This window comes from Protobothrops mucrosquamatus, unplaced genomic scaffold (assembly GCF_001527695.2).
Source record: "Protobothrops mucrosquamatus isolate PMUCROS unplaced genomic scaffold, P.Mucros_1.0 scaffold597, whole genome shotgun sequence".
Lineage (NCBI taxonomy): Eukaryota > Metazoa > Chordata > Lepidosauria > Squamata > Viperidae > Protobothrops > Protobothrops mucrosquamatus.
Genome location: NW_015386896.1, coordinates 105,477 through 130,878, shown reverse-complemented (window position 1 = coordinate 130,878; position 25,402 = coordinate 105,477). Strand labels below are relative to the sequence as shown.

The window sequence follows — 25,402 nt, the reverse complement described above, 5'->3', positions numbered from 1 at the left end:
AGGGGCAAAGAGAACTATCAGTAGTGGTTCTTTTCAACCAACTATTGATGTAGTATCTCATCATATTCTTTATTGCAGGTAGGAGACATAAGATTTTAGGAATTAGGTATTAACAAATTAGGGTGCAGCCAAGAAAGTCCCTGTAGCCATCCCCATTTCTATCCTCAAGTAGGAAAACATGTAGATGAGTTCTATTTCTATTGTGGCTAGCATGACTGAAGGGTGACATGTGAGAAAGGGCTAAAGTGTGAATCAGAAAGTATAAATTGATTCATCTAGTTTGCTTTAGATATGTATGCAATCAGAATCCATTGACTGATAATATTCCATGTTACATGCCAATACATGTTGCTAAGAGAAAAACAAGATATGAATTTGTGAGAAAATGTGCAAACTCTGGATAATGCTACCAAGGAGAGAAACTATGTTAGGTGACATGAACGGATGGGTAGGAATGAAAATGAGAAAGTGAGAAAAAAATGATGGGGCCATTCAGACACTTAAAAATGAATGCAATAATACTATGGTTTCTATGGTTTGACACTGGGAAGGTGACATGTGGGAAGTAGTATTAAAATTCATGGACACATACACTACATACATTTTCCATGTCAACCTGATCTCAGTCTTGCTGCAGTTGGAGAAAATAAGTTCCTTGAAACTACAAGTGGTCCGAGTAAACAGATATGTAGGTCCAGCTGAAAAAAATCTGTTCCCTGCCTATTCAACAAGGTTTAGATAAATGGCCACATTTTTTTGAATCATGAACTTGTGCCAGATTTGAGTCTTAATTATTTCAGAGAGCTTTAAATTGTCATACATGTAACAATGTTTACCTTTTACTTCCTCTGAAATTACAATTTATATGTAGTCCACTTTTCTGAACTAAAAGGATGGTCAATCAAAGCAAGTGTATCAATGTAAGCCATTCATTTGGAAAAAGTGTGACAACTAAATCAGTGGGATTTTTTTCAAGGAGGGGTTATAATTTAATGAAACATTTAGAAGCACTCATACCTATCTGCAAGTAATAGCTCAATTTTTACCCCACAAAAAATGCTATTATAAAATTTAATTTTTGATGTTTCAGAAATGATTGATGATTGAGTCGTAGTAGCAGCTTTAAATTTTGAACTCACTTGCTTTTTCCTTCCCTCTTGAGATTACTTTTATTTAATTCAAAAGTGGTTCTGGATGTTGAACTTTAGCTTTTATCATTCCTGAATGTTGAGCATCTTAATTGGGAATGTGAGCTGTGTCCAACATTATCTGCAGGATCACAAAGGCTCCATCCTAATTTAAACCCTTAGTTTAATATGTTCTGCCCCAGACTACTACGACTATAAAAGCCAACTGAACTGCCATAATTAAGCCTTCCAGTTTGTCTTCCAATTAAAAGTAGCCCATCAGCTGATCATTTGCTGTGAATATAGTATCATTTAGCCTATTGATTTGCTCTAGTTACCTGCCGACAACCATAAGGTTATCAAGATTTAATCTTCTATAGAAGAATGTAGCCAATATAAACAATGCAATGCAATTCATTTACATTTACATAATAGATAATTGCTTTAAATATTTTTTTTAGACATGTATCCTGTGAGGGCTGGTTTATACTAGTATGATAATGGTTTTTTTTGTTTAATCTATAGCTCTTGTTTTTGTTAGTTGCGAAGTCGTGTCTGACCCATTGTGACCCCATGGACAATGTTCCTCCAGGCCTTCCTGTCCTCTATCAACTTCTGGAGTCCATTTAAGCTCATGCCTACTGCTTCAGTGACTCCATCCAGCCACCTCATTCTCTGTTGTCCCCTTCTTCTATTGCCCTCATCTTTCCCAGCATTAGGCTCTTCTCCAGTGAGTCCTTCCTTCTCATTAGGTGGCCAAAGTACTTGAGTTTCAACTTCAGGATCTGGCCTTCTAAAGAGCAGTCAGGGTTGATCTCTAGGACTGACCAATTTGATTGCCTTGCAGTCCAAGGGACTCGCAGGAGTCTTCTCCAGCACCATAGTTCAAAGGCCTCAATTCTTTTGCGCTCAGCCTTTCTTACGGTCCAACTTTCACAGCCATACATTGCAACTGGGAAAACCATGGCCTTGACTATTCGTACTTTTGTTGGCAGGGTGATGTCTCTGCTTTTTAGTATGCTGTCTAGATTTGCCATAGCTTTCCTTCCCAGGAGCAAGCGTCTTTTAATTTCCTGGCTGCAATCCCCATCTGTGGTGATCTTGGAGCCCAGGAAGATAGCCCTTACCACCTAGAATTCTGTGAGATGTTGATAAGACCTATATGGAATAAGAATTTCTTCCTTTGAATATCTTTATGTATAATCATACTGTAAAGAATCTGATGAAAGAACAGCTATGTAGAAAAGTACTATTTTGTAGTAGAACAAAAATAAATTGTATTAAATCACAGTTATACAGATTCAAACAACCATCATTGGGGTCTTACCACCCCCACCACCTCATTTTATGCTGTAAATATGATAATGATAATATATTCATTTATTAGACTGTTATCTGTTTTTCTTTTAGTTAGATCAGTATATGATCTTCCTCTTTTCTGTTCATTTTTCAAAACAGCATCAAGTCCCAAGTCAGTTTCAAAGCTGAGTGATTTGTGACTAAGCCCCAAAACCCAGATTGCAATTCTATTCTATACTTATTTAATCTACCAAAATTTCACTGAATTTAGTGAGGTTTACTTCTGTGTAGGCACAGGTGACTTTGCACTGTTAAATCACTTTTTTCAATCATGCAAAATATGCAGGCACATGCTTCTGCCACATGAATCACATCCCTTTATACTTGAATATGAAACTAGATTATTTAAGGTTTCAATTATAACAAAAGAAAAGGAGCTTAGTGGTGTAACACTTGTATAGTCTGTAGAATTCTGAAAGTCCAGTCTCTGAAGGTTGCAGCAAATAATAGACATGACCACTTACTACATGAGGCCTTGAAAAAGTTTTTGCTAGCCAAAGAAAACAGTGTTGGACTAGATGAAGAAATATTTTAAAATCTCAGTTCTAGCTAGTACTTAACTCTAATAGCTGAAGGTTTCCAGCTGAACATCTGCCTAGTCCTATAGTCAACAGGGACAACTTGAGGCTCAAGATGATTGATACTATAAAGCAGTACTCACTCAACACCATGGGTTACTTGTGCGTGTCTAGTCTTGTTGAGATGAAGAAAATGGACCATTATGACAGAATAGCTACAGCATGAAGTGTTTACATTTAAAGAGAACAAATGAATTCTTGAGGGATCATTTGAGAGGCCTCCATGACACAGCAGCTTTGCCCCACTTGTGAGAAATTCACAGATTTGCAGCGCTGACATTTGATGCATGGGCAAGAATTGCCCTAAGAGGAATTTTGTTGGTTATGTTTATTTGGAAGCAGGAATTATTTCAGTTCAAGAAAGCTCACTTCCAAGTGGGTTGCAAACAACTATAGCCAACTCCAGAGTACTAATGAAAACAAGTATTCTTCTGAATGCAGCCTGTAGCTGAAGGGATTGGTGAGCCTCAAGGTAACAGTGCTTTTATTTAATTAAGAATTCCACCAAAGGGCACCAGGTATTACAAGCAAGTGCACTTCCTTTGGGCCTTACAAATAAACTGTACTTACTTTCTGATCAATTGGTTCTAGCAGTACATAAAAACAAAACAGGAGCCTGAAAACAGTCTACTGATACCAATTACAGTTTGTGAATATTCTCTTTTCAATCTATGTCATGACTAAATGATTGCAGAAGGAAAATATTTTGGAACATTTTCCAGGAAGTCTCAATATGACATCATACATTATTTCCCTTGAATTGCCTTAGAGATCGACCTTTGTTGACTTTTTAAAACAGAAACGTGATATTCTCAGAAAAGAGACAGGATCTTATCTTATTCTCCCAGCAGTATGCTTATGCGTAATATGTCTAGGAAGAAAAGTAGATAATTTTATTAAGCAGTCTTTCAAAATCTGTATTGAGCGACGTGTTTTTACATTATTGCACTAGACTTACAAAAGTACATAATATATTAATATTTAATCATGCTAGGAGATATGTCGATTTTCAAATCTTTCCTTCTCATGGTTATCTTCAACACACAATGGCAAGCTTGAGCAGGCTTTCCAAAACTATATTCACAACTTTATTATTGTCCAAGGAGAACAGACCATCTTGAAAAGGTTATACTGGAAAAAAAGTATATAAGAGAACAATTGGGAATCCAAGTGACCATGAAAGGATGCTTGATAAAGGATACAGAAATGAAAAAGATGAATATTGTTAACATTATAAATAATATCTGTAGTACCACCACCAATATGTCTAGGAATGAAACATGCTTATGTACAATAATGTAAACTTTACCAAAAGCCTAGTTTTGTTTTACATTCAATAAAACAGGAATTGTAGACATTTTTTCTTCTTTTACTTTTTAAAATGGCAACATGGGGGGGGGGGGCTCAGGCTGGAATTACTGAACTTAAGTAAGCAAAGAAATTACAGTACAATTTGCTTTCACAGTGGTTACTTGCATCATAATTCATCCATTTTCTGCCCAAGCGCCCAATAAAAGGAACTGGAGGTAAAACTCTTATTATGGATTCTGCAATTGGCTTATTAAAAATCTCTGCCCACAATTTCACAGTAAGAGACAGGATAACTTTCCAATTTGTTTAGTTTTTTCCCATCCTTGTCTCTTTCATATCAGTGATGCTATTATGAATGTAGGTGATTAAGTACCATATGGAAAATATTTTCTCTATACAGTATATCCAGAAAATCAATCATTTTCAAATGCCACTGAAATAAATGGATTGATATACTAGTAAGTAAATGTTGATCATAGGATGCTTCTGCTGAAGAAAAAAAAGGAACATTAACTTTGCTGATTCTACCTGCTCCTATAATTTATTCTATCTTTTGAAAAACTGTGCCAAATGCTGGGAGACTCTGCAGAACAGAATAGAAAGGGTGATTGTGGCATAATTTGTATTGCTTGTTTTTATTTATTATATTTATTATTTTTAGCAGCAGTTTCCATTGAACACTAGTGCCTTCCACAAACGAAAGGCATCCTTTCATTTGTGAAAGAGTGAAAGAAACTTTCTGAATTCAACCCACTAAGAATATAGAGTTACAGGTAATCCTCATTTAGCAACTGCCTTGTTTAGAACTGTTCACTGTTACTACAGTGATTTAAAAAAGGTGACTTTGGAACCAATTCTCACATTTATAACCTTTGCAGATCTGTAAACCAAAGGAAAGCGGATCATAAGCACAGTTGCAGTTTCATTTAACATCCACTTCATCTAAGAACCCAGTTGCCAGTCCTAAGTAGTCACTAAATGAAGACTACTTGCACTCACTTTAGATTCTTTGCTAGAAAAACCAAATGCTTTACATTAAATCCAAGTGCTTTCAGGAGCTTTCATACTATGCTGCAGACAAAGACAGCATGTCAAGTTTATCTAAACTTGAACCATTAAGGCATATGACATCACCAAGAAGAGAAACAACAAATTGCTTTGAAAATCCTTTCTTATTCTGGCAAACTCTGGGTGAATTGGAAATGCAATTCATGGAATTCCCACTGAATGTTCTGGAATTGCAATCCGAACACTATTGAAGGATGCTAAAGTGGGAAAAGCTTGACTAGTATGTCACCACTTAACATCAAAAAGAAAAACAGAATTCAGATGATGAGTGGAAATGCAGATGATAACCACGTCCATATTTACAAAGAGAAAATAAAAACATTACTGCCCTTGTGATCACAATAAAATACAGGATAAATAACAGAGCCATGTATTCATTTGGTTCTATAATTTGTTACTATAAAACACAAGCTGTTAGCCACAATTACTATTAATCTGTCCATACTTTTTTCCACAAGAACTATTTTTTTGGTCCAGAAGTCAATTTCTATTTGATTGCATTTGTTGATCTATTGGGTTTCTTTGACTGATTTCTCACAAATATGAAACAATTGCACATTTGAAAAAGTCCTGTAGCTTTAAAATAAATATGTGTGGTTTTACCAATGAAACAGTCACACAAGCCCTCTGAGGGTCGTCAAATCTTCTTTATGCAGAACAGTGCAAAGGGAGACAACACATTTATCCCTTCCTTATGTTATTTACACTTACCAAACTGCAATTATTATTTGTTTTTTAAGCACAACATCTTGAAAAAATAGTTCCAGTTCATTGAGTCAGTCTGTGAAGAAGAATTAGGGGACAAAAGAAAGAACACTGGGCAGGACCGGACTGGACCAGATGTTCTGCCATATTTCCAATATCAGAGTGCAGAGGCAGTGATGGAGTGACTACCCTCTCTGGCTGCTTGCATGCCCTTGAAAGCCAGTGAAGCTGGAATATCACAGTTGTGGGGTGAAAGAGGAGTGCCCCCAGCATGCTGCCAGCCATGACTACCTACGTAACCAGAAGGAGCAGCACTGTATGCCATATAAGGGGACACCTGGGCTGCTGCGGGATAAGGTGCCATTGTTGGTGCAGAGACAAAACTTCCGACAGTTGGAAGGCAGCTTGGTGCCTAGAAAACAACAAAAAGAAAAGAGATGACCATTGTTGTTTGAAAAGAAAAGAAAAAAGAATGAAAAATCTAAAAAGTCTTCATTAATATAAGACCGATTTCAGATATGACATTTTCAGCTCTCCAGGGTAACATTGAAGAGCCAAGATACAGTAAGGTAAAGACTTAAAGGCTCAAAGGTGGAGGTGCTTTCAAGTTAGTCTTGGCTCCTGGCAATTGTCTGGACAAGTCCCTGCAGTTTTCTTGGCAAGATTTCAGAAGAACTTTGCCATTGCCTTCTTCCCAGGATTGAGAGGGAGTGACTGGTCCAAGGTCACCCAGCAAGCCTCATGCCTAAAGTAGCAGAATTCACACTCTTCCAAATTCTAACCCGGTGCCTTAACCACTTACACCAATGTGGCTCTCTAGGTTCATTAAGTATCCCCAAATGTAACTGGGTCAAAATTTTCATACCAGTTTTTTTTTAAAAAAACACCTTGTTAAGAGGCAAGCTTAATAGCTTATACATGGCAGACCTTAAGGAATCTATATTGTTCCTTCAAACCCCTCAAAATCATCCCAGTTCTTCAGTGTTCCAATGAGGCCATTTTGCATTTGTTTTTTAAACATTTTTCTATGAGCTGCAGATGAGGAACCTGTGTCCATAGATTACTAACCCCCTGATGTGAGAGGATGTCTTCTTTTTATTCTCTTTCACAAACTGAAATAAATACTTTCTGATAAATTAACTTTGCATCATACTTTTCTTTCTTTCTTAAACTTCCTATACAATCCACATATTATGTAGCCCTCTATCCAAGTAATTAAGGCATACCTACATCAGAACTTCCCACGCGAATGGCAGAATATCTCATCAAAACTAGCACAATTATTCTGGCAGCAACAGCTGGGTAATGGTGGCTATTATTCCCTTACCTTATTGTGCCAGGTTAAGGCCCTTTGTATGTTACAGAGCTTCTCCCTTGCCAATTCAACAGATCCTTACTATGGGAAAATGGTTGCATTCCAGTACACAGTAGTGGGAAAGGCCAAAGGAAAAAAAAACTCAATAACAATGCATCTCAGATTTTAAAATGTTTCTTTTCCAGATTCTTTTAACAAGGCATACCATACTCAAAGGCATCATTAGCATTGCTTGTGAAAACAATATAGGCCTGTGCTTTCAGATTTTCTCAAAGAATGGCCATAAAATTGCCCTCTGCCTTGCTCCTACAGAGTTCCATTTGACAAGCCACATTTCAATTAATGGGAGCTGAGCAAGAACACTGCCGAGCTCATTTCTTTGGAATTTGAGCTGGAGAACTTTCCAATTGCTTTTCTGCCTTCAGAACTGAGCGCTGCTGGAAAAAATTTCCAATAGCATGAAATTTAATCCCTATAAATATTAAGATGTATATGCTGGAAAAAAATAAAATATCCAGAGGAAGGACATGCAGAAACACACAACAACAACAAAATGGGGGGTGGGGGGTGGGGCGGAATTAATCTGTGTAGCATCCATTCAAGTGAGGATGCAGGCCATTTTGTAATGGTCTGAACAATGGGCCTGCTTTGTTTAAATTAATTGCCATTCCTTGTGAATTCTACAAAAATATACCTAAGGCTGCTTCTTATACAAAGCTAGTGGAGATTGCTAAAACTCCAGCTCCTACCACTTGTTATTCTATCCAGCAAGTCTAACAAGCATCAATAATAGTCCTACACTTTCTGAATTCTCACCTCATGGGGTTTGAATAAAACAGGCCCATTCAGTCACTGAGATGGTACCAGAACTACTGTTCTTCCTGCAGCTGCTGCCCTAAGCAGACTTTCAGTCCACGGGCTGTTCCTGAAGTTTTCTCTTAAGACAACAAAGCCTTGTTCCATTGGGCCTTTTTTCAAAAGATGCCTGAATGACAGAAGTAGTTTGCTATGCAGGATATGTGGGTGCTTTATTAAAACTTACATGCACTTTGCTCCATCTAAATAATACTAAATCCCTCTATAATCACCGGGGCTGACATCTTGTGCCTGAGGCAAAGCAGAAAATGTTGCCCCCTCCCACCTCATTCAAAATGCAGAAGCAACTGTTTGTACCTTACTTCAGCTCTTGAATGGGAGAACACACGCACACGCACACACACACACAAACTCAGAGCTGGAGGGTAGATCATAGGCACATGTTCTCCCCCAGAGAGGGAATGGCTGAAGGGTTCTGAAAGGATGGCTGGAGGCCTCTTCTGCAATCCACAGCATCAGCCACCTGAGACAGTTGGGTCATTCTGCCAGACAAGAAGGCTGGATCTGGCAGTCACAACTTTGCTCTGCTTTGGACATATTTCATGGACACCACCCCCCCCTTACAAGCATGACCTCTAAAATGGTATAAAGAGGGAGAAACAAATGATAAAAATGATCTACACACTGGCTTACATAGGGTATTATAACCCAACATTTCATTCAAATGTCACTTTGGAGAATGGGCAAGTGCCCTGGACATTTACATATTCACTTAAAGCAGATTCCACTTGATTCAATGGGACATACTCCCAAATAAACTGACTCCCATTAGAACAACACCACTAGTCAGGAAAAAATGAGCTATGCTTATAATTTGGTCTACATGGGTTAACAGAGGAGTTGAATCACATTTGTTAATGTGACAGTTTATACAAGAAGTACATTCATTTGTGAACGAAATGAAGGGGATTAAATTCCAGAACCCTATATATATATTGGGCCAATAATTCATCTAGAGAATTTCAGTTGAAGGAAATGAATACCAAAATTCAAAATCAGGAGTTGAGAGAACCCTGTGGTGTTTATGGGTTTTGAAGGTACTTAGAAGTCTTTTCTTAAGTGCTGGGTTTTCAGAAACATTTTTTTAAGTTCTGTAAATATTCTACCATAACTGAAGCCATTGTTTATAAAAGGAAACTGAATTATTGAAGATCTGTTAGTAGATGAATGGAATCTATAGTCTATCTAAGAAGCAAAATATCTAAGAAGCAAAATCCACAGGGGAGACACGTTGAATTGTTTCAGCTGCTCAGAATTAATGCTTTATAGCAGTCCAAAGAAAGTGGAACTTCAGAAGAGAGAACAGTCTTCTCCTTTTTCATGGTTTGTCTGTTTAGCAAAATGCATTTTTACAATTTTGTTGTAGCTGACTCAACAGTTACAGTGCAAAGAGCCGGCCGTGGGAGTTACCCCTCAATTATGCCAATTTAATCAAAGTAGAGAGAGGGCTCAAACCTGTAAACAGAATTAACATGAGTTAGGGTCCCCACCCATGCACATAAGCATTGTATTAGAGAAACTGAAGGAACATCTATGTTTCTGCTGAAAACTGGGAATAGTAACCTTTCTGGCCATAGATTTAATGTATATATTTATGTGTGGGGACCAAGATGGCACCAGTAGTTCAGCAACCAGTCACCAAATGCATTCATATTACTAATGTCATTGTGAATGCAGCAGGTGTATCTGTTTCACAATTCTTAGCACAAGGGCCTTATAGCATAAAATACCATGTGAAACAACCGAATGAGAAAAGATGGCAGGAAGATGCAATAAAAAATACATCCCAAAACATGTGAGCTGTGCAAAGAGCCTTAGAGAATTAAATCAGATATTGTACAGAGGTTATCTAAGAGATCTTCTAGACGTAGGAGTTGGAAGAAGTCCTAGTATCAGAACTTGCTATGCTGGCCAAAAGGTAGGACCTTCCCGTTCCCTTGGGGTTATCCAGAATTATCAGCACCAATCTACCACTGCCACTCTTCCCTGCCCAGCCTTCAGATGTATACTTAGGCAGCAGCAGAACATCTGGATGAAGGCAGTGGATTAAAGCTACTTTTAAAGCAGCCATCATCTTACATTTTCTACAGTTAGATATCTGATGTTAGGCATTACATTTTCAGAAATCTAAGATGACAACACAGTCATCTTTAGTATTCAATGTTCTTGGGCATTATCCTAAGATGGGAGTCTTAGCAAGCTTATCTCACAATTGACCTATACTGCTACAGTGGAGATAGGATACAAATTGGAAAGTAGTGTTGTGGAACATTAACTTTTAGAAAGACTGTACTCTGAATATGTATGGGAATATTGTACTTAATGAAAAGATGAGGCATGGATTTTAACTGTGGGGTTCTTTTCCAATTTGGACCTAGCCACAATTTTTTTTTAATGTTCTGGAGAACAGGACATTTAACCGTATTGTTTCAAGCTGCTAATCTGATTCCCAAAATAATGTTAAAATGTTCTTTTTGGCTAAAGAAGGAACAAGCCTTAATTAAATCTGCATGTTTAGCTAAGTAATTAGTGGTTGGCAAGTATATCTCAAAGGCAGATATCCCTGTCTTATTGGATTTAACAGATCCTCCAGACTGGTTCTTATCCGAAGGAAGGAAGGTTTCCCAGTTTAAGAGCCAAGAAAGAGAATGGCACACACTTTTTGAATACTAATCATTTTTTCTTTTCTCTTTTACCCATATTGACCTCATCCTTTCATCCCAGAAGTAGGAGGGTCTATTTTTATTGGGCTAGGGTGAATCAAAGTTTCTCAAATGTTGTTTTCTTTGTTTGGAGATCTCTAGTTGAGCTCCTAGAAGCATCAGCCATTCCTTTGCCAATTACATTTGGACACCCTGCATTTCTAACCAAGAAGAACAGATGATCCAAAACCCTGGAGCTTTTCCATCATTTTTTCCCTCAGAAAAAGAATGAGCAACAGAAATTGGATGCTGACCAGATAAACAAATGCAAAATGCTGTCTCATGGAAGCCTCACTCATTCCAGCAATAATAAAGGTTCTGGATACCCATGAACAAAAACTCCTACTCTTTTTCCACCAGAAAACTATCTTTTTTCTTCAATGGGACAAGTGCAAGACCAGCATCTTGGAGCAGTAAAGAGCTTTGCATCTCTATTGTAAAACTACTTTCAGTTTAGGCTTTGGCAAAATTGAGGGATGTACTGCTAAACTAGGTGGATCCTAGTTAAATCTGTCTTCCTTCTCTTTCTACTTTTCTCTCTTTTCTACTATTGTAGTTTTTGTTCTTCTTCTACTAGATATTGTATTGTTTAAGAACTGGAGAAATCAATTCTCCAAATTTTCCTTTCTCCACAACACCTTTTAAGATCCTTTTCTTGCTCCATACTTTCTATAGAGCTTTCTTTCTTTCTTTCTTTCTTTCTTTTTTTCTTTCTTTCTTTCTTTCTTTCTTTCTTTCTTTCTTATACTTTCTATAATTTCTAAACTTCTGACACCCCAACTTGCCTACAGCAACTCTTTCACAAATTATTCCTATCTACTATTATTCCTACTTCCAGACAGGCTGAGTAATCAAGAACATGCTACTTCAAGCACAATTTTAACCCTAGCCAAGTTGCACTCATGCCAACTAAATTTCATTTATAAATGTTTTTGTTGTGGTCTGTACATTGTATCGATAACATTTATTTTTATGTCTCATTTAATCAACCTTTTACCCTATGTTGTATTTTGAATTAGACTTTCCTTAACAAAAACCATAGGATTTTGTTGCATTTTTGCTATTCTTCAAAGAAATCACTTGAACACTTGATTAAACACATTTAATGTGCATCTGTTAATAGAAACATTTTACTTTGAAAAAGCTTATATTTATATCTCTCCGTCTTAATTCATCAAGGTACACTTTTGGGAATCTCATCTTTGAATCACCATCCTGGATTACATCTGGTAATTCCAAAACCAGCCTCTCTGTACCACTGACTGCAAAGATCAAAAATTTATTTCTAAGGGAAAAGGAGCAGAGGATCAGTTTTAATGAGCATTAAGCCTCCAGCAGCTCTCCAGAGATGCCAGATTGTAGAGAGCATAGACAATGAAGGACAGGAAGAAGAACTGCTACCAAGGCTACAATCAGAATAGAATAGGGCTGGAAGGGACCTTGGGGGTCTTCTAGTCCAGCCCCCTGCTCAAGTTGGAGAACCTATAACATCTCAGACAGGTGATTGTCTAGTCTCTTCTTAAAAATCTCCAGTGATGGAGCGCCCACGATTTCTGGAGGCAAGCTGTTCCACTGGTTGATTGTCCTCACTGTCAGGAAGTTTCTCCTTAATTCCAGGGTGCTTCTCTCTTTGATCTGTGGCAGCCCATCAGATACTAGAATACTGCTCTCATGTCTCCCCGATTTCTTCTTTTCTTTAGACTAGCCAAACCAAAGTCCCGCAGCCGTTCTTTGTATGTTTAAGTCTCCAGGGCTTTGATCATCTTAGTTGCTCTTCTCTGAATTTTTTCCAAACTCTCAACATCTTTTTTGTGATATGGTGACCAAAATTGGCTGCAATATTCCAGGTGTGGTCTTACTAGGGTTTTATAAAGCGGATACAAGGGATTTCAGCCCAGGCCCAAAAACTGACTTGAGGAAACATTCCAGACAACCACTGCCTAATTCACAGGTGTATAAAGTGAGACAGAAAAATTTTGGGTCAGTCACTCTCTCTCAGCCCAATTCACCTCACAGGGTTGTTGCTGGAGGGAAAATAGGAGGAGAAAGGAGCACTACTTATGTTCATTACCTTGAGTTATTTATTTAAAAAAAATTAAACCCCCCCCCCCCACTAAAGACTTGCAAGATTCTGTTACTATAGCTCAGTAATGGCGAACCTTTTAGAGACCGAGTGCCCAAAAACCGACATCGCCCCCCATCCCGCCCCTGCTCCACCCCCACCCTGCCTCCATCCCACCCCCGCTCCATCCCCACCCCGCCCACCCACAGGGCCACTCACCACCTCAACAGCCCACCGCAGATCGCCCAGGTGGCCCAGCAGCGCCATGGTGGCCATGCCCTCTGCCCGCACCCCACAGCATCAACTACGCATGACGGGGCATGAGGGTGGAGTCTTGTCCCCGCTACCCGGCTGCCATGACATTGGCTATGCTGCTTCACAGAGCTGCGCTCGGGGGTGACTCTCCTCAAGGGGGGCTGCTGGTGAGGAAGGGGCCGTGGGGGAGGTGGGGCTGGAGCAATGGCGCACATGCCCACAGAGAGGGCTCTGAGTGCCGCCACTGGCACACGTGCCATAGGTTCGCTACCACTGCTATAGCTATTATAATAAAAGTTGTCTTGTCCTACATAGAAACATAGAAAACTGAGGGCAGAAAAAGACCTAGTGGTCCATCATGTCTGCCCTTTGAGTTTATTTGTTTGTTATTTTCTTTTTAATTTATTTACTTATTATTTTTAATTTTTGTTTTTATATTTTATTCATTTTTATTTTATTTTTTATTTTTGTCAGATGATGGATATTTGTTTTATCCCAAGCGTGTTTAAAATCAGTTACTGATGACTGACCCACTACTTCCACTGGAAGTTGGTTCCAAGCTTCCACTACACTTTCTGTGAAGCAATACTTTCTAACAGTACTTTTGAACTTCCCTCCTATCAGTTTCACTTTATGCCCCCATGTTCTTGATTTTTGCTTAATGTTGAAAATTCTACCTTCTAGAACATTATTCACACCATTAAGATATTTAAAGGTTTCAGTCATGTCAGCCATTTCCTTTCTGCCCTTCAGGCTGTACATATTCAGTTCCTCCAATCTCTCCTGATAGGTTTTGTCCCTCAGATGTTTCACTATTTTTGTTGCCTGAGAACTGGACCCAGTATTCCAACTAAAGCCCTATATAGCAGGATTAGGACCTCCTTTTTCCTGCTGGTGAACCCTCTAGAGACGTATCTCAGAATTTTGTTTCCCTTCACGGTTGCCTGGCCACACTGTTTGCTCATTTTGCAACCATCTGCTATGGGCACCCCTAAATCTTTTTCTTCTGTTGTTCTATATAACACTGCACTCCCTCCCCCCAATATGTTGTACTGTATTCCCTGTTGGAGGATACTTTTTCCTTAAGTGCATGTTCTTACATTTAGAAACATTGAACTCCAGTTTCCACATTTTTTACCAATTTTCCAGCAAGGCCAAATTATTTTCCATATTATGAATACCCCCAGGAACATGATTTCTATTACACACGTTTGTGTCATCTGCAAAAAAAGAAAAACCTTATCCTAGCTATCTTTCTGTGATATTACAAACACATTGAACAGAACAGGACCTAGGACTGAGCCTTGGGGTAGACTACTTGTAGAAGCAAGCATCATCATCAAGGAAAAGAAAGTAGAGTCATTACAGAAAAGAGACTTCTAAACATTGGAGATTGATGGTAGATGGATTGTCACCAAGGCAAAATATGTCAAGTTTCAGGAACAAGGAAGCAGATGCTACAGAAGGTTCTAAGCTAAAAACAAGAATTTGATGTACATCCAAAGGTGGAGAGGAGACCTGTTTGGAGGTTTCAAAATATGACATAGATGACTATCTTAATTCCAGTCATGAGTTGGAATGTATACATATGAACTGTTAGGATTAACTGTAAGCTTAGGGATTTAGGATGATCAGAGCCAGAAGTATTTCATAGTATAAGAGTGGCACAAATAAGATGTCTTCCATTTGCCGCTGATTCATGTTTAGTAAAGAACATATTTCTTAAAGAAAGTGTTGATGATTGCTGTACACAAATAAGTTTTCCATTCTGTGCACACTGTTCATAGATAAAATGTCAGGAATTGGAGCCTTGGAATATTTCCTGTTAGAGTTGTGCTTTGTGGCAGTGAGTCATAATCTACTGTATATGCAAAAGTGTTCAGCCTGTCCCTGCATAGAAAAAAGCAGCATCCAAACTGGACAAAGTATTTTCACCTTGCAGTCATGTATGCCATGCAGACTGGAGTGGGCAGGGTTGTTTGGACTCAAACTGAACAACAGTGAATCTCCATGGAGATTCTCAGTCATCCAGATCATGGTTGTCCCAAAGGTGCTTTTTCAAAAGGCAATTGGGACTTTTTTTCTCCCTTGAAGACATTTTGCTTCTCATCTAAGGAGCTTCTTCAGTTGGAGCCTCTACCATTAAGTCAGAACTGAAGCAGCTTCCTGGCTGAGAAGCGAAATGTCTTCAAGGAAAAACAAAGTCCAGTTGCCTTTTGAAAAAATACTTTTGGGATGAACAACAGGAGTTTTAAGCCTTCATAAACTATCATAGGCAAAAAGACACATATACGTGACTCTTGTCAATGCCAATCTGGGCAGAAATGAAGGTAGAGAACAAGCAGATGCATTTGCTTAAGGAAAACTATATATTTGTATGTATTTGCCAAAATTCAGGACTGGATTACATTAAAATAAGCATTTTTAAAATGTTTCCTTCATTAAAATTCTCTGTGTCTGTCAGTTCATATGTTGCTTGCACGAATAAAGAAGGTAAAGTTTGGTTTCATTTGCAATTAGCTGAGACCAAACCATAGTATGGCTGCACTATGTGGCCTGTTAATGGGCTGGTTAAGCAATGCTCACCCAAACATGGAAAGCTGAAGAGCTGAGCACCTCCTGGCAAAGTATAAGGCCAGGTTCCATGGGAGAAAAAGAATGCTGGCAGAAGGTGAGGAAAATAGAGAAAATAACAAATCCATGATGCTATTTTTCTTAATAAAGAAGAAACTCCTGGTCTGTAAATCCTGACTCAGCACAACACTACAACTCTGTAATCATGTATATGAAAAAACAAAGACAGAAAAATAGATTTAGTATAAGAGGGTGGGAATGACATTCAAGCAGCTATTACATTTCTGGAAATCCCAAAATTTGTCCAAATTTATTTAACTTTAATTGACTGCACTGTATTGATGGATCTACTGTCCTTAGCAATGCTTAAGACTGAACTACCACTTGAGTTTTTGTGTATAAGCTAAACACAGAATAATTTGTATATTGAAGTTGTCCAGAGATTAAATTGTGTACTGGGAAGTCCCAGGTTCAAAGACAAATAAACAACTCTTCAATTTAATCTACTATCTCTCAAATGCACATTGTAACAAGAACATTGGGAAAATTTAATATTATATAGCATGCACAGATATGGTTGCTGATATAGGGATCATTATATTTTTATATCAGTATTCTCCATCTTAGCAACTACAAATTTATTGCACTGTATCTCCTATCACCCCCTGGGAAAATAACAGCTGTAGACCAAAGCCTCTGAACCTCAGGATGACATGGGCACTAAACAGCAGTTATGTTTACAAAAGAAAACATTTCTGATTTTAGCCAATTTTTCCCTCCAGATGCCTGCTTATATCTTCTAAAACACATTCAGGGTTTCTGTGGAATGGTCCACAGCCCTCAGAAACTGTGTACTAGAATGAAGAAGCAGGAAAGCTCTGTTGAACACATAGAAGCATTAGTGGGCATTAAGATTTAATGGACTGTCATTTTTATCATACTCACATTCTGTTTTAAGCACAACCACTTTTCTCTTGCCCCAGCTTCATATGACCCACCGATATATTTCACAACAGTCACATTTGACCCTTGACCTACAGAAGCTCATCCATGCATGAAGTAAATCATCCAATTTTGCGGCTCCATACTTCAAAGTCTGTTAACTTTACACACTGTACCTGGATATCATCCCCCAAGGAAGAATTTTCAACTGGGACATATTTCAGTACTGAAATGTTGTTTTATCTTATTGACCATTAGTTTTCAATACATTATTTACTGGTCTGATATTACAGTGTTTCTGCAAACCAATCACATGTTTGAAACCTTCAGCTCAGCAGATTGTCAAAACGTGACTCTAGCAGACTAAACCCCTTGCAAAACAGCTAGAAAAGTTGCCTGCTTGCCTAAGTAAGACTCACAGCACTATTAGTACTGAACTTCAAAACATATTCAAACATATTTATATATATATATAAAAGAAGCCCAGAAAATGGCAAAAGATTGTGCGTCCGTGTAAGGATTTGGAGGCCAATTATAAAGTAGACATATTTCACAGGATTGAGCATGCCATTTCGGTTTGCTTTACTGGATGGTAAATTGGATGGTTTGATTCAAACCAATTAGTCAAATCAATTTTTACAGTCCCAGGAGAAGACTTAATATATTTCCCAATTCAGCTTGATCAGCCTACAAATAATGAACATCTTATTCGTGGATGTGAGTTTTTAAAACTCACAGGTAACACAGGTAGCTTCTTCTTTTTTAAATAAATAAAAAGTTGCAGTGATATCTTCACTCCTTTTTCCAGAAGCAAACTCCATTGATTTAAAAACTAGATTTCTGAATAAATGGTTAGCATTGGAGAATTTGACTGAATTCTACCATCTCTGCCCACTATTGATTTTGGATCCAGTGTTAGAGAGTACAAACATTTACGGAGGCATGTGGTCAAAGGAAATTAATTGGGTTCTTTTTCTAAGCAAATTTTATTTGCCTAAGAACTTGAAAAAGATAATAATGAAACAAATCCATCCTCAAGTCCACTCCCTCAATTAGGTAGCATAAAAATGGCAACATGAGGAGATATGAAAAGACAGGCATATTCAATGTTCAGAAAAAACACAAAACCCCACAGAGACTGACTGGTATGATGGCTTTCAACAACCGAACAGAAGGATCACTGTTACAGCAGCAATTTTTTTGCAGTTGACATTTCTTTGGCCTTTAAGTCAAATCATAAATCTGCATCTTTCCCTTTTAGACAAGGGTGTGCAGCATTTTACAAACTGAGGGCATTTCTTGGCTTCAGAACCATAGGCCAGAGGCTGCACTCTCAAAAGTAACTGTGGCCAAGAATATAATATTTGTTCTTTTAAATGTATTTCAAATTAATTAAATTTAATTGACACTGTTACTCGCTATATACCTACTAATGTCTTCCCTCAGTTACATTAAATATCGCAACATTTGTTTTGGAGTGGCTTTGACACCATGCATATTCCTCTAATTATCCACCTTTGCTTTTATACATAAATATTAGGAATAGGTAAATTTCTGCAAATTTATATCACACATAGTTGTATCAAAATAAGCATATACTAAAGAATGTTAGATATGTTAAGAAAAAAAAGCAAGGAACAAATTTCGATTGTCCAATTTGAAAGAAATAGACAAAAATAGCAATAGCAATAGCACTTAGACTTATATACTGCTCCATAGTGTATAGCACTCTCTGAGCAGTTTACAACATCAGCATATTGCCCCCAACAATCTGAGTCCTCATTTTACCAACCTCGGAAGGATGGAAGGCTGAGTCAACTTTGAGCTGTTCAGGATTGAATTCCTGGCAGTGGGCAGAGTTAGCTTGCAATACTACATTTTAACCACTGCACCACCACTACAATATATTTGTAGTGTCACAATAATATGAACCAGAGTTAGAATGATCTATGCATCCCAGTATACATCTTTTAAGATTGGCATGATTTCATTATATATGGTAGAGTAGGAAAACCCAAAGTACTCCAGATGTATCCTCATTTTTTTCTTCCATGATTCTGCCTGGACCGAACAGCAGCAGCAGCTTCTCTTTTTTCCATGTACATGAAACTTTTTCCTAAAGTTTTCCTAAATCATATGAGTCCAGGCAGGTAGTGAAATTGCACAAATAACACATGATTAATATAATGACAATACTTTTGTGACCTGCCTGGCCATATAAATTGAAGAAATCAATCAATCAAATCCAATATGTTTGTAAAATATGGGATAAAGGAGTGGTCTATATATCTATCATTTAGCAATTTAGTTTCTAGTTAATACTTATTTTTTTAAGAACTTAAACGAATATTGAGAATAGTTATATCCTATTTGAGAATCTAATCAGAAATCCAGATAATCAGTATTGCCTCACTAATTCATAATGATATCAAGTTGTGACTTATTAACTTTTAATATAATTCATAGTTTGCAATTTGAACTTATTATTTTTACTTGGATCCTGAATCTCTGTAATATGGAGGAAAGGACTTCCATGAAGGGATCCTCCCCCTGCCCCCGCTTGTGCTTCCCTATGATGCCCAAATCTGCTCCAGGGTCTAGAACAGTGGTGGCGAACCTATGGCATGGGTGCCAGAGGCAGCACTCAGAGACCTCTCTGTGGGCACACATGTCGTTGCCCCAGCCTTGCCTCCCCCCACGACCCCCTCTCCAGCAGCCCCCCTGAAGGAGAGTCGCCCTCGAGCGTGGCCCACGCAGAGCAGCGCAGTCAAGGACATGGCAGCCAGGCAGCGTAGACAAGACTGTGCCCTCACACCCCATCATGCAGTTGATGCTGCAGGGCACAGGCAGAGGGTGTGGCCGCCATAGTGCTGCTGGGCTACCTGGGTGATCTACGGCAAGCCCTGGAGGTGGTGAGTGGTCCTGTGGGCAGGCGGGACAGGGGATGGGGGGGCAGAGCAGGGGCAGGGCAGGGGGTGGAGCAGGGAGGGGCCAGTTTTGGGGCACTCAGTCTCTAAAAGGTTCGCCATCACTGGTCTAGAAGATACTTCAGAAGAGGAGATCAGATTGCACTGAAGAGTGAAAGGGAAAAGGGAAAACAGTGATCACATTTCAATTCCCAACAGAAATGATCTAATCCAGTTATGAATCTCATCATGAAGCTCTTTCTCTCTTGTGTTGACACATCCCTAGTTGTCATCAGAATCGATGACCAGGTGATGCTCAGAATAAAAGATGGCTGGTGTCACGCACTCACCTCTTGGGCTTTCTCTCTTAGGTTTCTCCAGATGGAGTACCCTTGTCAGGTTCAGCATAGTGTTTGGGGCATAGGTGCAGCAGGTAGTCAGAAAGAAGCAGGTCTCACAACTAGGATTCAAATGGGGTTCAGCGAAGCTCACCTGGGAAGGAATCAGGTGTACGTGGTTGCATCAGCTCTTCCCCCTTCATCCAGAACATACAATGATATGGAGAGCTTAACTGCATTATTGTTAGCTTCAATGGGATTCTTTTTTTAGATATGGGATAAACGAATTAGACTGAAGTAGTATCCAATGATCAGCTTAGGAACAAAAAAATGGAAAGGTTGTCATGTATGGGACTTCATCAAGCCCATTCCAGAAAGCCAGAAAAGAAAGAAATAATTCTTGTAGCTTAACCTGCATAAGCAGTTATAGGTACCATATCAATTAAGGTCACATGCTTGAAGTTGTTTGGTTTAAATTCAAAACAATGATGTGATATGTGGCACGCAGGAAAGCAGAAAGGGTTTTTTTTTTAAACAACAACAACAGGTTTTGGAGTTTTTCCCCCCTTTCTGATAAACTGTGGGCTTCTGCTGAGAATTCAGAACAAGGAAGTACATTTTTACATTGTGCAGAGTTTAATTGTGAAATTAGCATCCACAAAATATTTTAAGATTCACCAGCTCTTTAAAGTAAGACTAATAAAACTAAAAACAGTTATTATTTATTTTATTGCATTTTTTCCTCTACATTTTTTTTCCATACAATTTCATGTTCCTAATTCTGGAGGTTTCAACAACCAACAAAACAAGCCTCTAAAATATCACAGTCCCTGATTCTCATCAGTTCTGCTGGCAATGTTTTGCTCTTTTCTTCCACATTCTAATGCCATCCACAGTAGCTGAGAAGCTTTTAAGAAGACACCTTTGACTTTCTTCATTTTCAAGAAAAAGAACTGTTTGGCTTTTAAGATATAGATGAAAGCTGGTCAACAAATAAAGAAGAACACTGAATTAGATTTGAATATTTTGTGCGTTGGCTGTCACATTTCAGAAAAATGAAGGCTTCACCATGACATAAGAGTCTTAGAGTTTACTGCTACTGGCAAAAATGCAGCCAAGCAGATAGAGATGCCATCACATTACAACCTGCACACCAAGCTACAAATTCAGTATTCTCTGTTCAGAAGAAATCTGGGGTCACTTTGAAACGAATGCTTTTGAGATGGTCAAAAAATAGTCGAAACACTATTTTTAATGTATGTATGTATTATTTTAAAACTAATGTCTCTAGGCATTGTTTCTCATAAGATCAAAATGAAAAGATGACTGCCATTCAGAATTATTTTTAGTAATTATTTAAATTTATACGGCTACCCATCTTAAGCAACTCTAGGCAGCTTACAACAACCATAAAACTAATTAATAAAACAGTCATAACAGCAATAAACAAAACCCCCATAATCATCCCCCTTGGGATGCCTCACAGCAGGTTCAGCTACCCTCCTTCCATGCCTTCCAGTCATACAATCCCAGATTCTCAGTAAAAAGTCAGCCTTCCGAAAGACAGTTAGAACAATTAACCAGTGGAACAACCTGCCTCCGGAAGCTGTGAATGCTCCAACACTGGAAGTTTTTAAGAAGAGACTGGACAGCCATTTGTCTGAAATGGTATAGAGTTTCCTGCCTGAGCAGGGGGTTGGACTAGGTGACCTCCAAGGTCCCTTCCAACATCATCATCATCATCATCATCATCATCATCATTATTATTATTATTATTATTATTATTATTATTATTATTATTATTATTATATTGTTGTTGTTGTTGTTGTTGTTTTGTTATTTTGTTATTATTATTGTTGATTATCATTGCACAGTCAGCCAGATGTTCAGACTGGATTTGACATTTTTGTCTACCTGAGTCCTTACCAAGGATCTGGGATAGGCAGATGTGCATGTTTGAATTGATGGTATTACAGATATCGTCGCAGGATGGAAGCAGTTCCTAGTAAGGCCGCCTTTCTATTATTATTATTGTTGTTGTTGTTGTTGTTATTGTTATTGTTATTAGAAAGGTGAGGGCTTGTCAAATCACTGGTGGGAGATTGTTCCACAAGGTAAAGGCCCGCTTCCAAAGTCCCACCTGATGGCAAGATTTCAGGGAGCATGCCCATCCTAACTGATCTAGTAAGACAGGCAGATATTCTTAAGGAAAGACACTCCTACAAATAGCCAGGTGCTGTGCCATGTAGGGCTTTTAAGGTATTAACCAGCACCTTGAATTGCTAATAACAGCAGAACCTTAGACTATGTGGACAGTCACTTTTCTTTTCTTTTTTCTGAACAGTCTCTGAAAATCACACTATGTAATCAAAAATTGCTTTCAAAACCAATTTCTCAAAACAGCAGAAGCCAAGCGTCCCTACTCTTAGAGAAGGCTTCAATAAAATCCCCCCCAAAATATCACAATCCACCCTATATTAGAGTGAAATTATTTTTAAAATCGCTGTTCTTGTCACACACCAAAGGTGCCAAAATATATATTTTAATTAAATTCAAAAATAGTTCACTGACTATAAGTCAGAACTTATTCAGGAATGACAGATTGGCTAATTTTGAGATTTCCTTAGATCACTCTCCTAAGATTATTAGATGCTTTTAAACCATTAAATTTTAATGCCATTTCACCCAGAGGCAATTTCTTTGCACTACAATCCTTCAGGAAAGCTCTGAGTTGATTCCTCATGGAATTTCCTCTTCGAGAGAGGAAGCAAAAAAACAAATACAAAACCCTGATGTCCAGTAAACGAACTCAGTAGCAATCATCTGCTGAATTCTGGAATACTTATAAAAGAAACTCTTTTAGCTAGATCCTGCTCTGAAAGAGTAACTTCTAATTTAGTTCTTATATACATTTTGTACTCTGGATTCCATAAAAGATATTTATGCCTCACTAAGATTCTAGCTTTCTTTTTAGGAGAAAATCAAATAACGCAGGATTGTTAGCTTATCAATATAGTCTGTTCCGAGACACAGAGCTGAGAAGAAGCTCGTGCTTTTATCCAATCGTTTCATACCATTTGGGTTAGAAAAATTAATTCTTTGCCTCTGACCTCACCGCTGCTGCCAGTCAGAGTTGACAATATTTAGTCTTACAAATGCTGTAAAGCAGCTTCCTACATTCCCAAGGTATAGAAAAGAGCACTGCCAATCAGCATGTATTATTTGTTATATCCTTGGTGGAGGGCTGAATCTAACCAGAGGCCAAAATCATCCCACAGGCATGTCTGGCAAACCAGATCATGTTTCATTGTTTTTTGCTTGCATTGTTTTATTACGTTGGGTTTTATATAACTGTCGTGAGCCGCCCAGAGTTGTGGTTTTTAGATGGGTGGCCGTAAAAGTCTTTCAAATAAATAAAATAGATGCAGAGAGGTGAAACTCTGCTCCTGCTCCAAAGTTCAGTCATCTTGAAGTTCTATCACTCAAAAAGAGGCTGCAAATAGAGCCTCTCTAAGGCAGGGGTCCCCAACCTATGAGCCGTGGCCCATTACTGGGCTGTGTTCTACTGGCCACTGAGCCATGGGACAGGTTGGCCAGTGTGTGCACACACGTGTGCACTCATCCCCCCTTGTGCTAGTGCCCGCAGATTCGTTTTCGCGTGCACACGTGTGCAAATTTCCCAGCTGCTCCCTTTCCCGCCGGGCCGCCAGCATGGAAAGGTTGGTGACCTGTGCTCTAAGGTATTCATGATGATGATAATGATGATGATAAAGTTGGAAGGGACCTTGGAGGTCATCTAGTCCAACCTCCTTTTTTTCAATATTCTCAGCTGCCTTAGAACTCCTACTAATAATATTTAATAATATTTAGGACTTAGATGTATAAGGGAAATAAAAATTAGCCATTATATTACGGTTTTGAATTGTAATATGGAAGTTGGTTTGTGACAATAAAAGATATTTTATGAGTAAACGATGAGGTACTAGGATGAGAAATAGAATACACTCGTGACATAAAGTAAGAATGTAATTAACTGAATAATATGTGAATTGTACATACGATAACTATTTTGTAATGAAATTAGGAAAATTTGGGTTACCTGAAAGTCTAAATATTATGGATATTAAAGGCTAAATTGGAACACGGTAATTGAAATTAGGTAAAAACTTAAAAACAGGACTTGGAAATGTATAAGTAAAATTATATTGGCAAATGTATTGATTGATTGAGCTATAATTAGAAACGTATTAATTTGAATGTGATCTAATAATTAAGGGAAATAGAGAGGGAACTTTTAATGACGCAACCTGAGATATGTACGAAACATTTTGTTACTGGACTATTGATTACCCAATCACCACCCTGCTTCCTAAATATTTGGATGTAAAATTGAAAAATTAATAAAACTTGTTATTTATATATATATATATATCTCAAAACCAGAAATAACGTTGACCACCAAGAGAAGATTAAAATATTTAAAAGCATTTAAAACATTAAAAGCATTTAAAACATTTAAAATACAAGGCAACCAAGCTTTCATCGGGCACTCCCGACATCATCAGGGTTGAAAAAGCGGTTAAGGGTGGAACTTATATGCAGCCCTCAAGTGCCTGCATCTGGCTACGTGAACGTGTGATCGGACCCAGCTGCCTGTGCTCCTGCGCTCTGGATACCTTCCTTTTACTTGTGCGTAAGCCCTTCACCTCCCCTCTCTGTTTCCCATCACGCATCCCTTTGATACCTACGCCGAGGCCGGGGGGGCTTTCCCCCGTGCCTCCACCACCAGTCATTCTCCCTGCACCCCCAACCATACGTCCGTGATTCTTCTCTAATTCAGGGGTCTTACGGGGCTTTATAATCGGGTCACAGTCAATTTCTCCTCCCCTTTTTACGACCGTATCAGTCAGGCCGTCTCTCCTCATACTGTTGTGTTGATTACTCCACTGCTTCACTCCTTTGCCACTACAGTATACTTCAAGTCTGCTCCTAGACCCCTCCTTTTTCCTTTCATCTACTATCCGGGGTCGTTCCTTCCCATCCTCAAGCTCTTCCCCCGTATAAGGTCCGGCAAGGGCAGGCTGACCGACTTGCTGTCTCAGTCGCTCCGTCGCCCCCCCTCCATACCCATCCACCGACCTTCCTACATTCCCATTCGAATCCTCCTCTCTCAACAACCACTTCTGTTGCGGGGGCAGAACTCCTGGTGGCCTTCTATCTAAGTATTAGACTGATGGGGGGGGGAGAATCAGCCAGGCCTAGCTAGATGCTGCCATCTGCAGCA

The 25,402-nt window shown here is 38.7% G+C and overlaps 1 protein-coding gene across 1 annotated transcript in view; it reads right to left on the bottom strand.

The window, feature by feature from the left end:
- Positions 1-3,936: 3,936 nt before the first annotated feature.
- Positions 3,937-25,402, bottom strand: part of PAX9 (paired box 9) — a 42,145-nt gene continuing 20,679 nt past the window's right edge. The window contains exon 4 of the mRNA XM_015817497.1: positions 3,937-6,560. Within this exon, the coding sequence (XP_015672983.1) occupies positions 6,306-6,560 (255 nt within the window). The 3' untranslated portion in view covers positions 3,937-6,305. The remainder of the gene's footprint in view (positions 6,561-25,402) is intronic.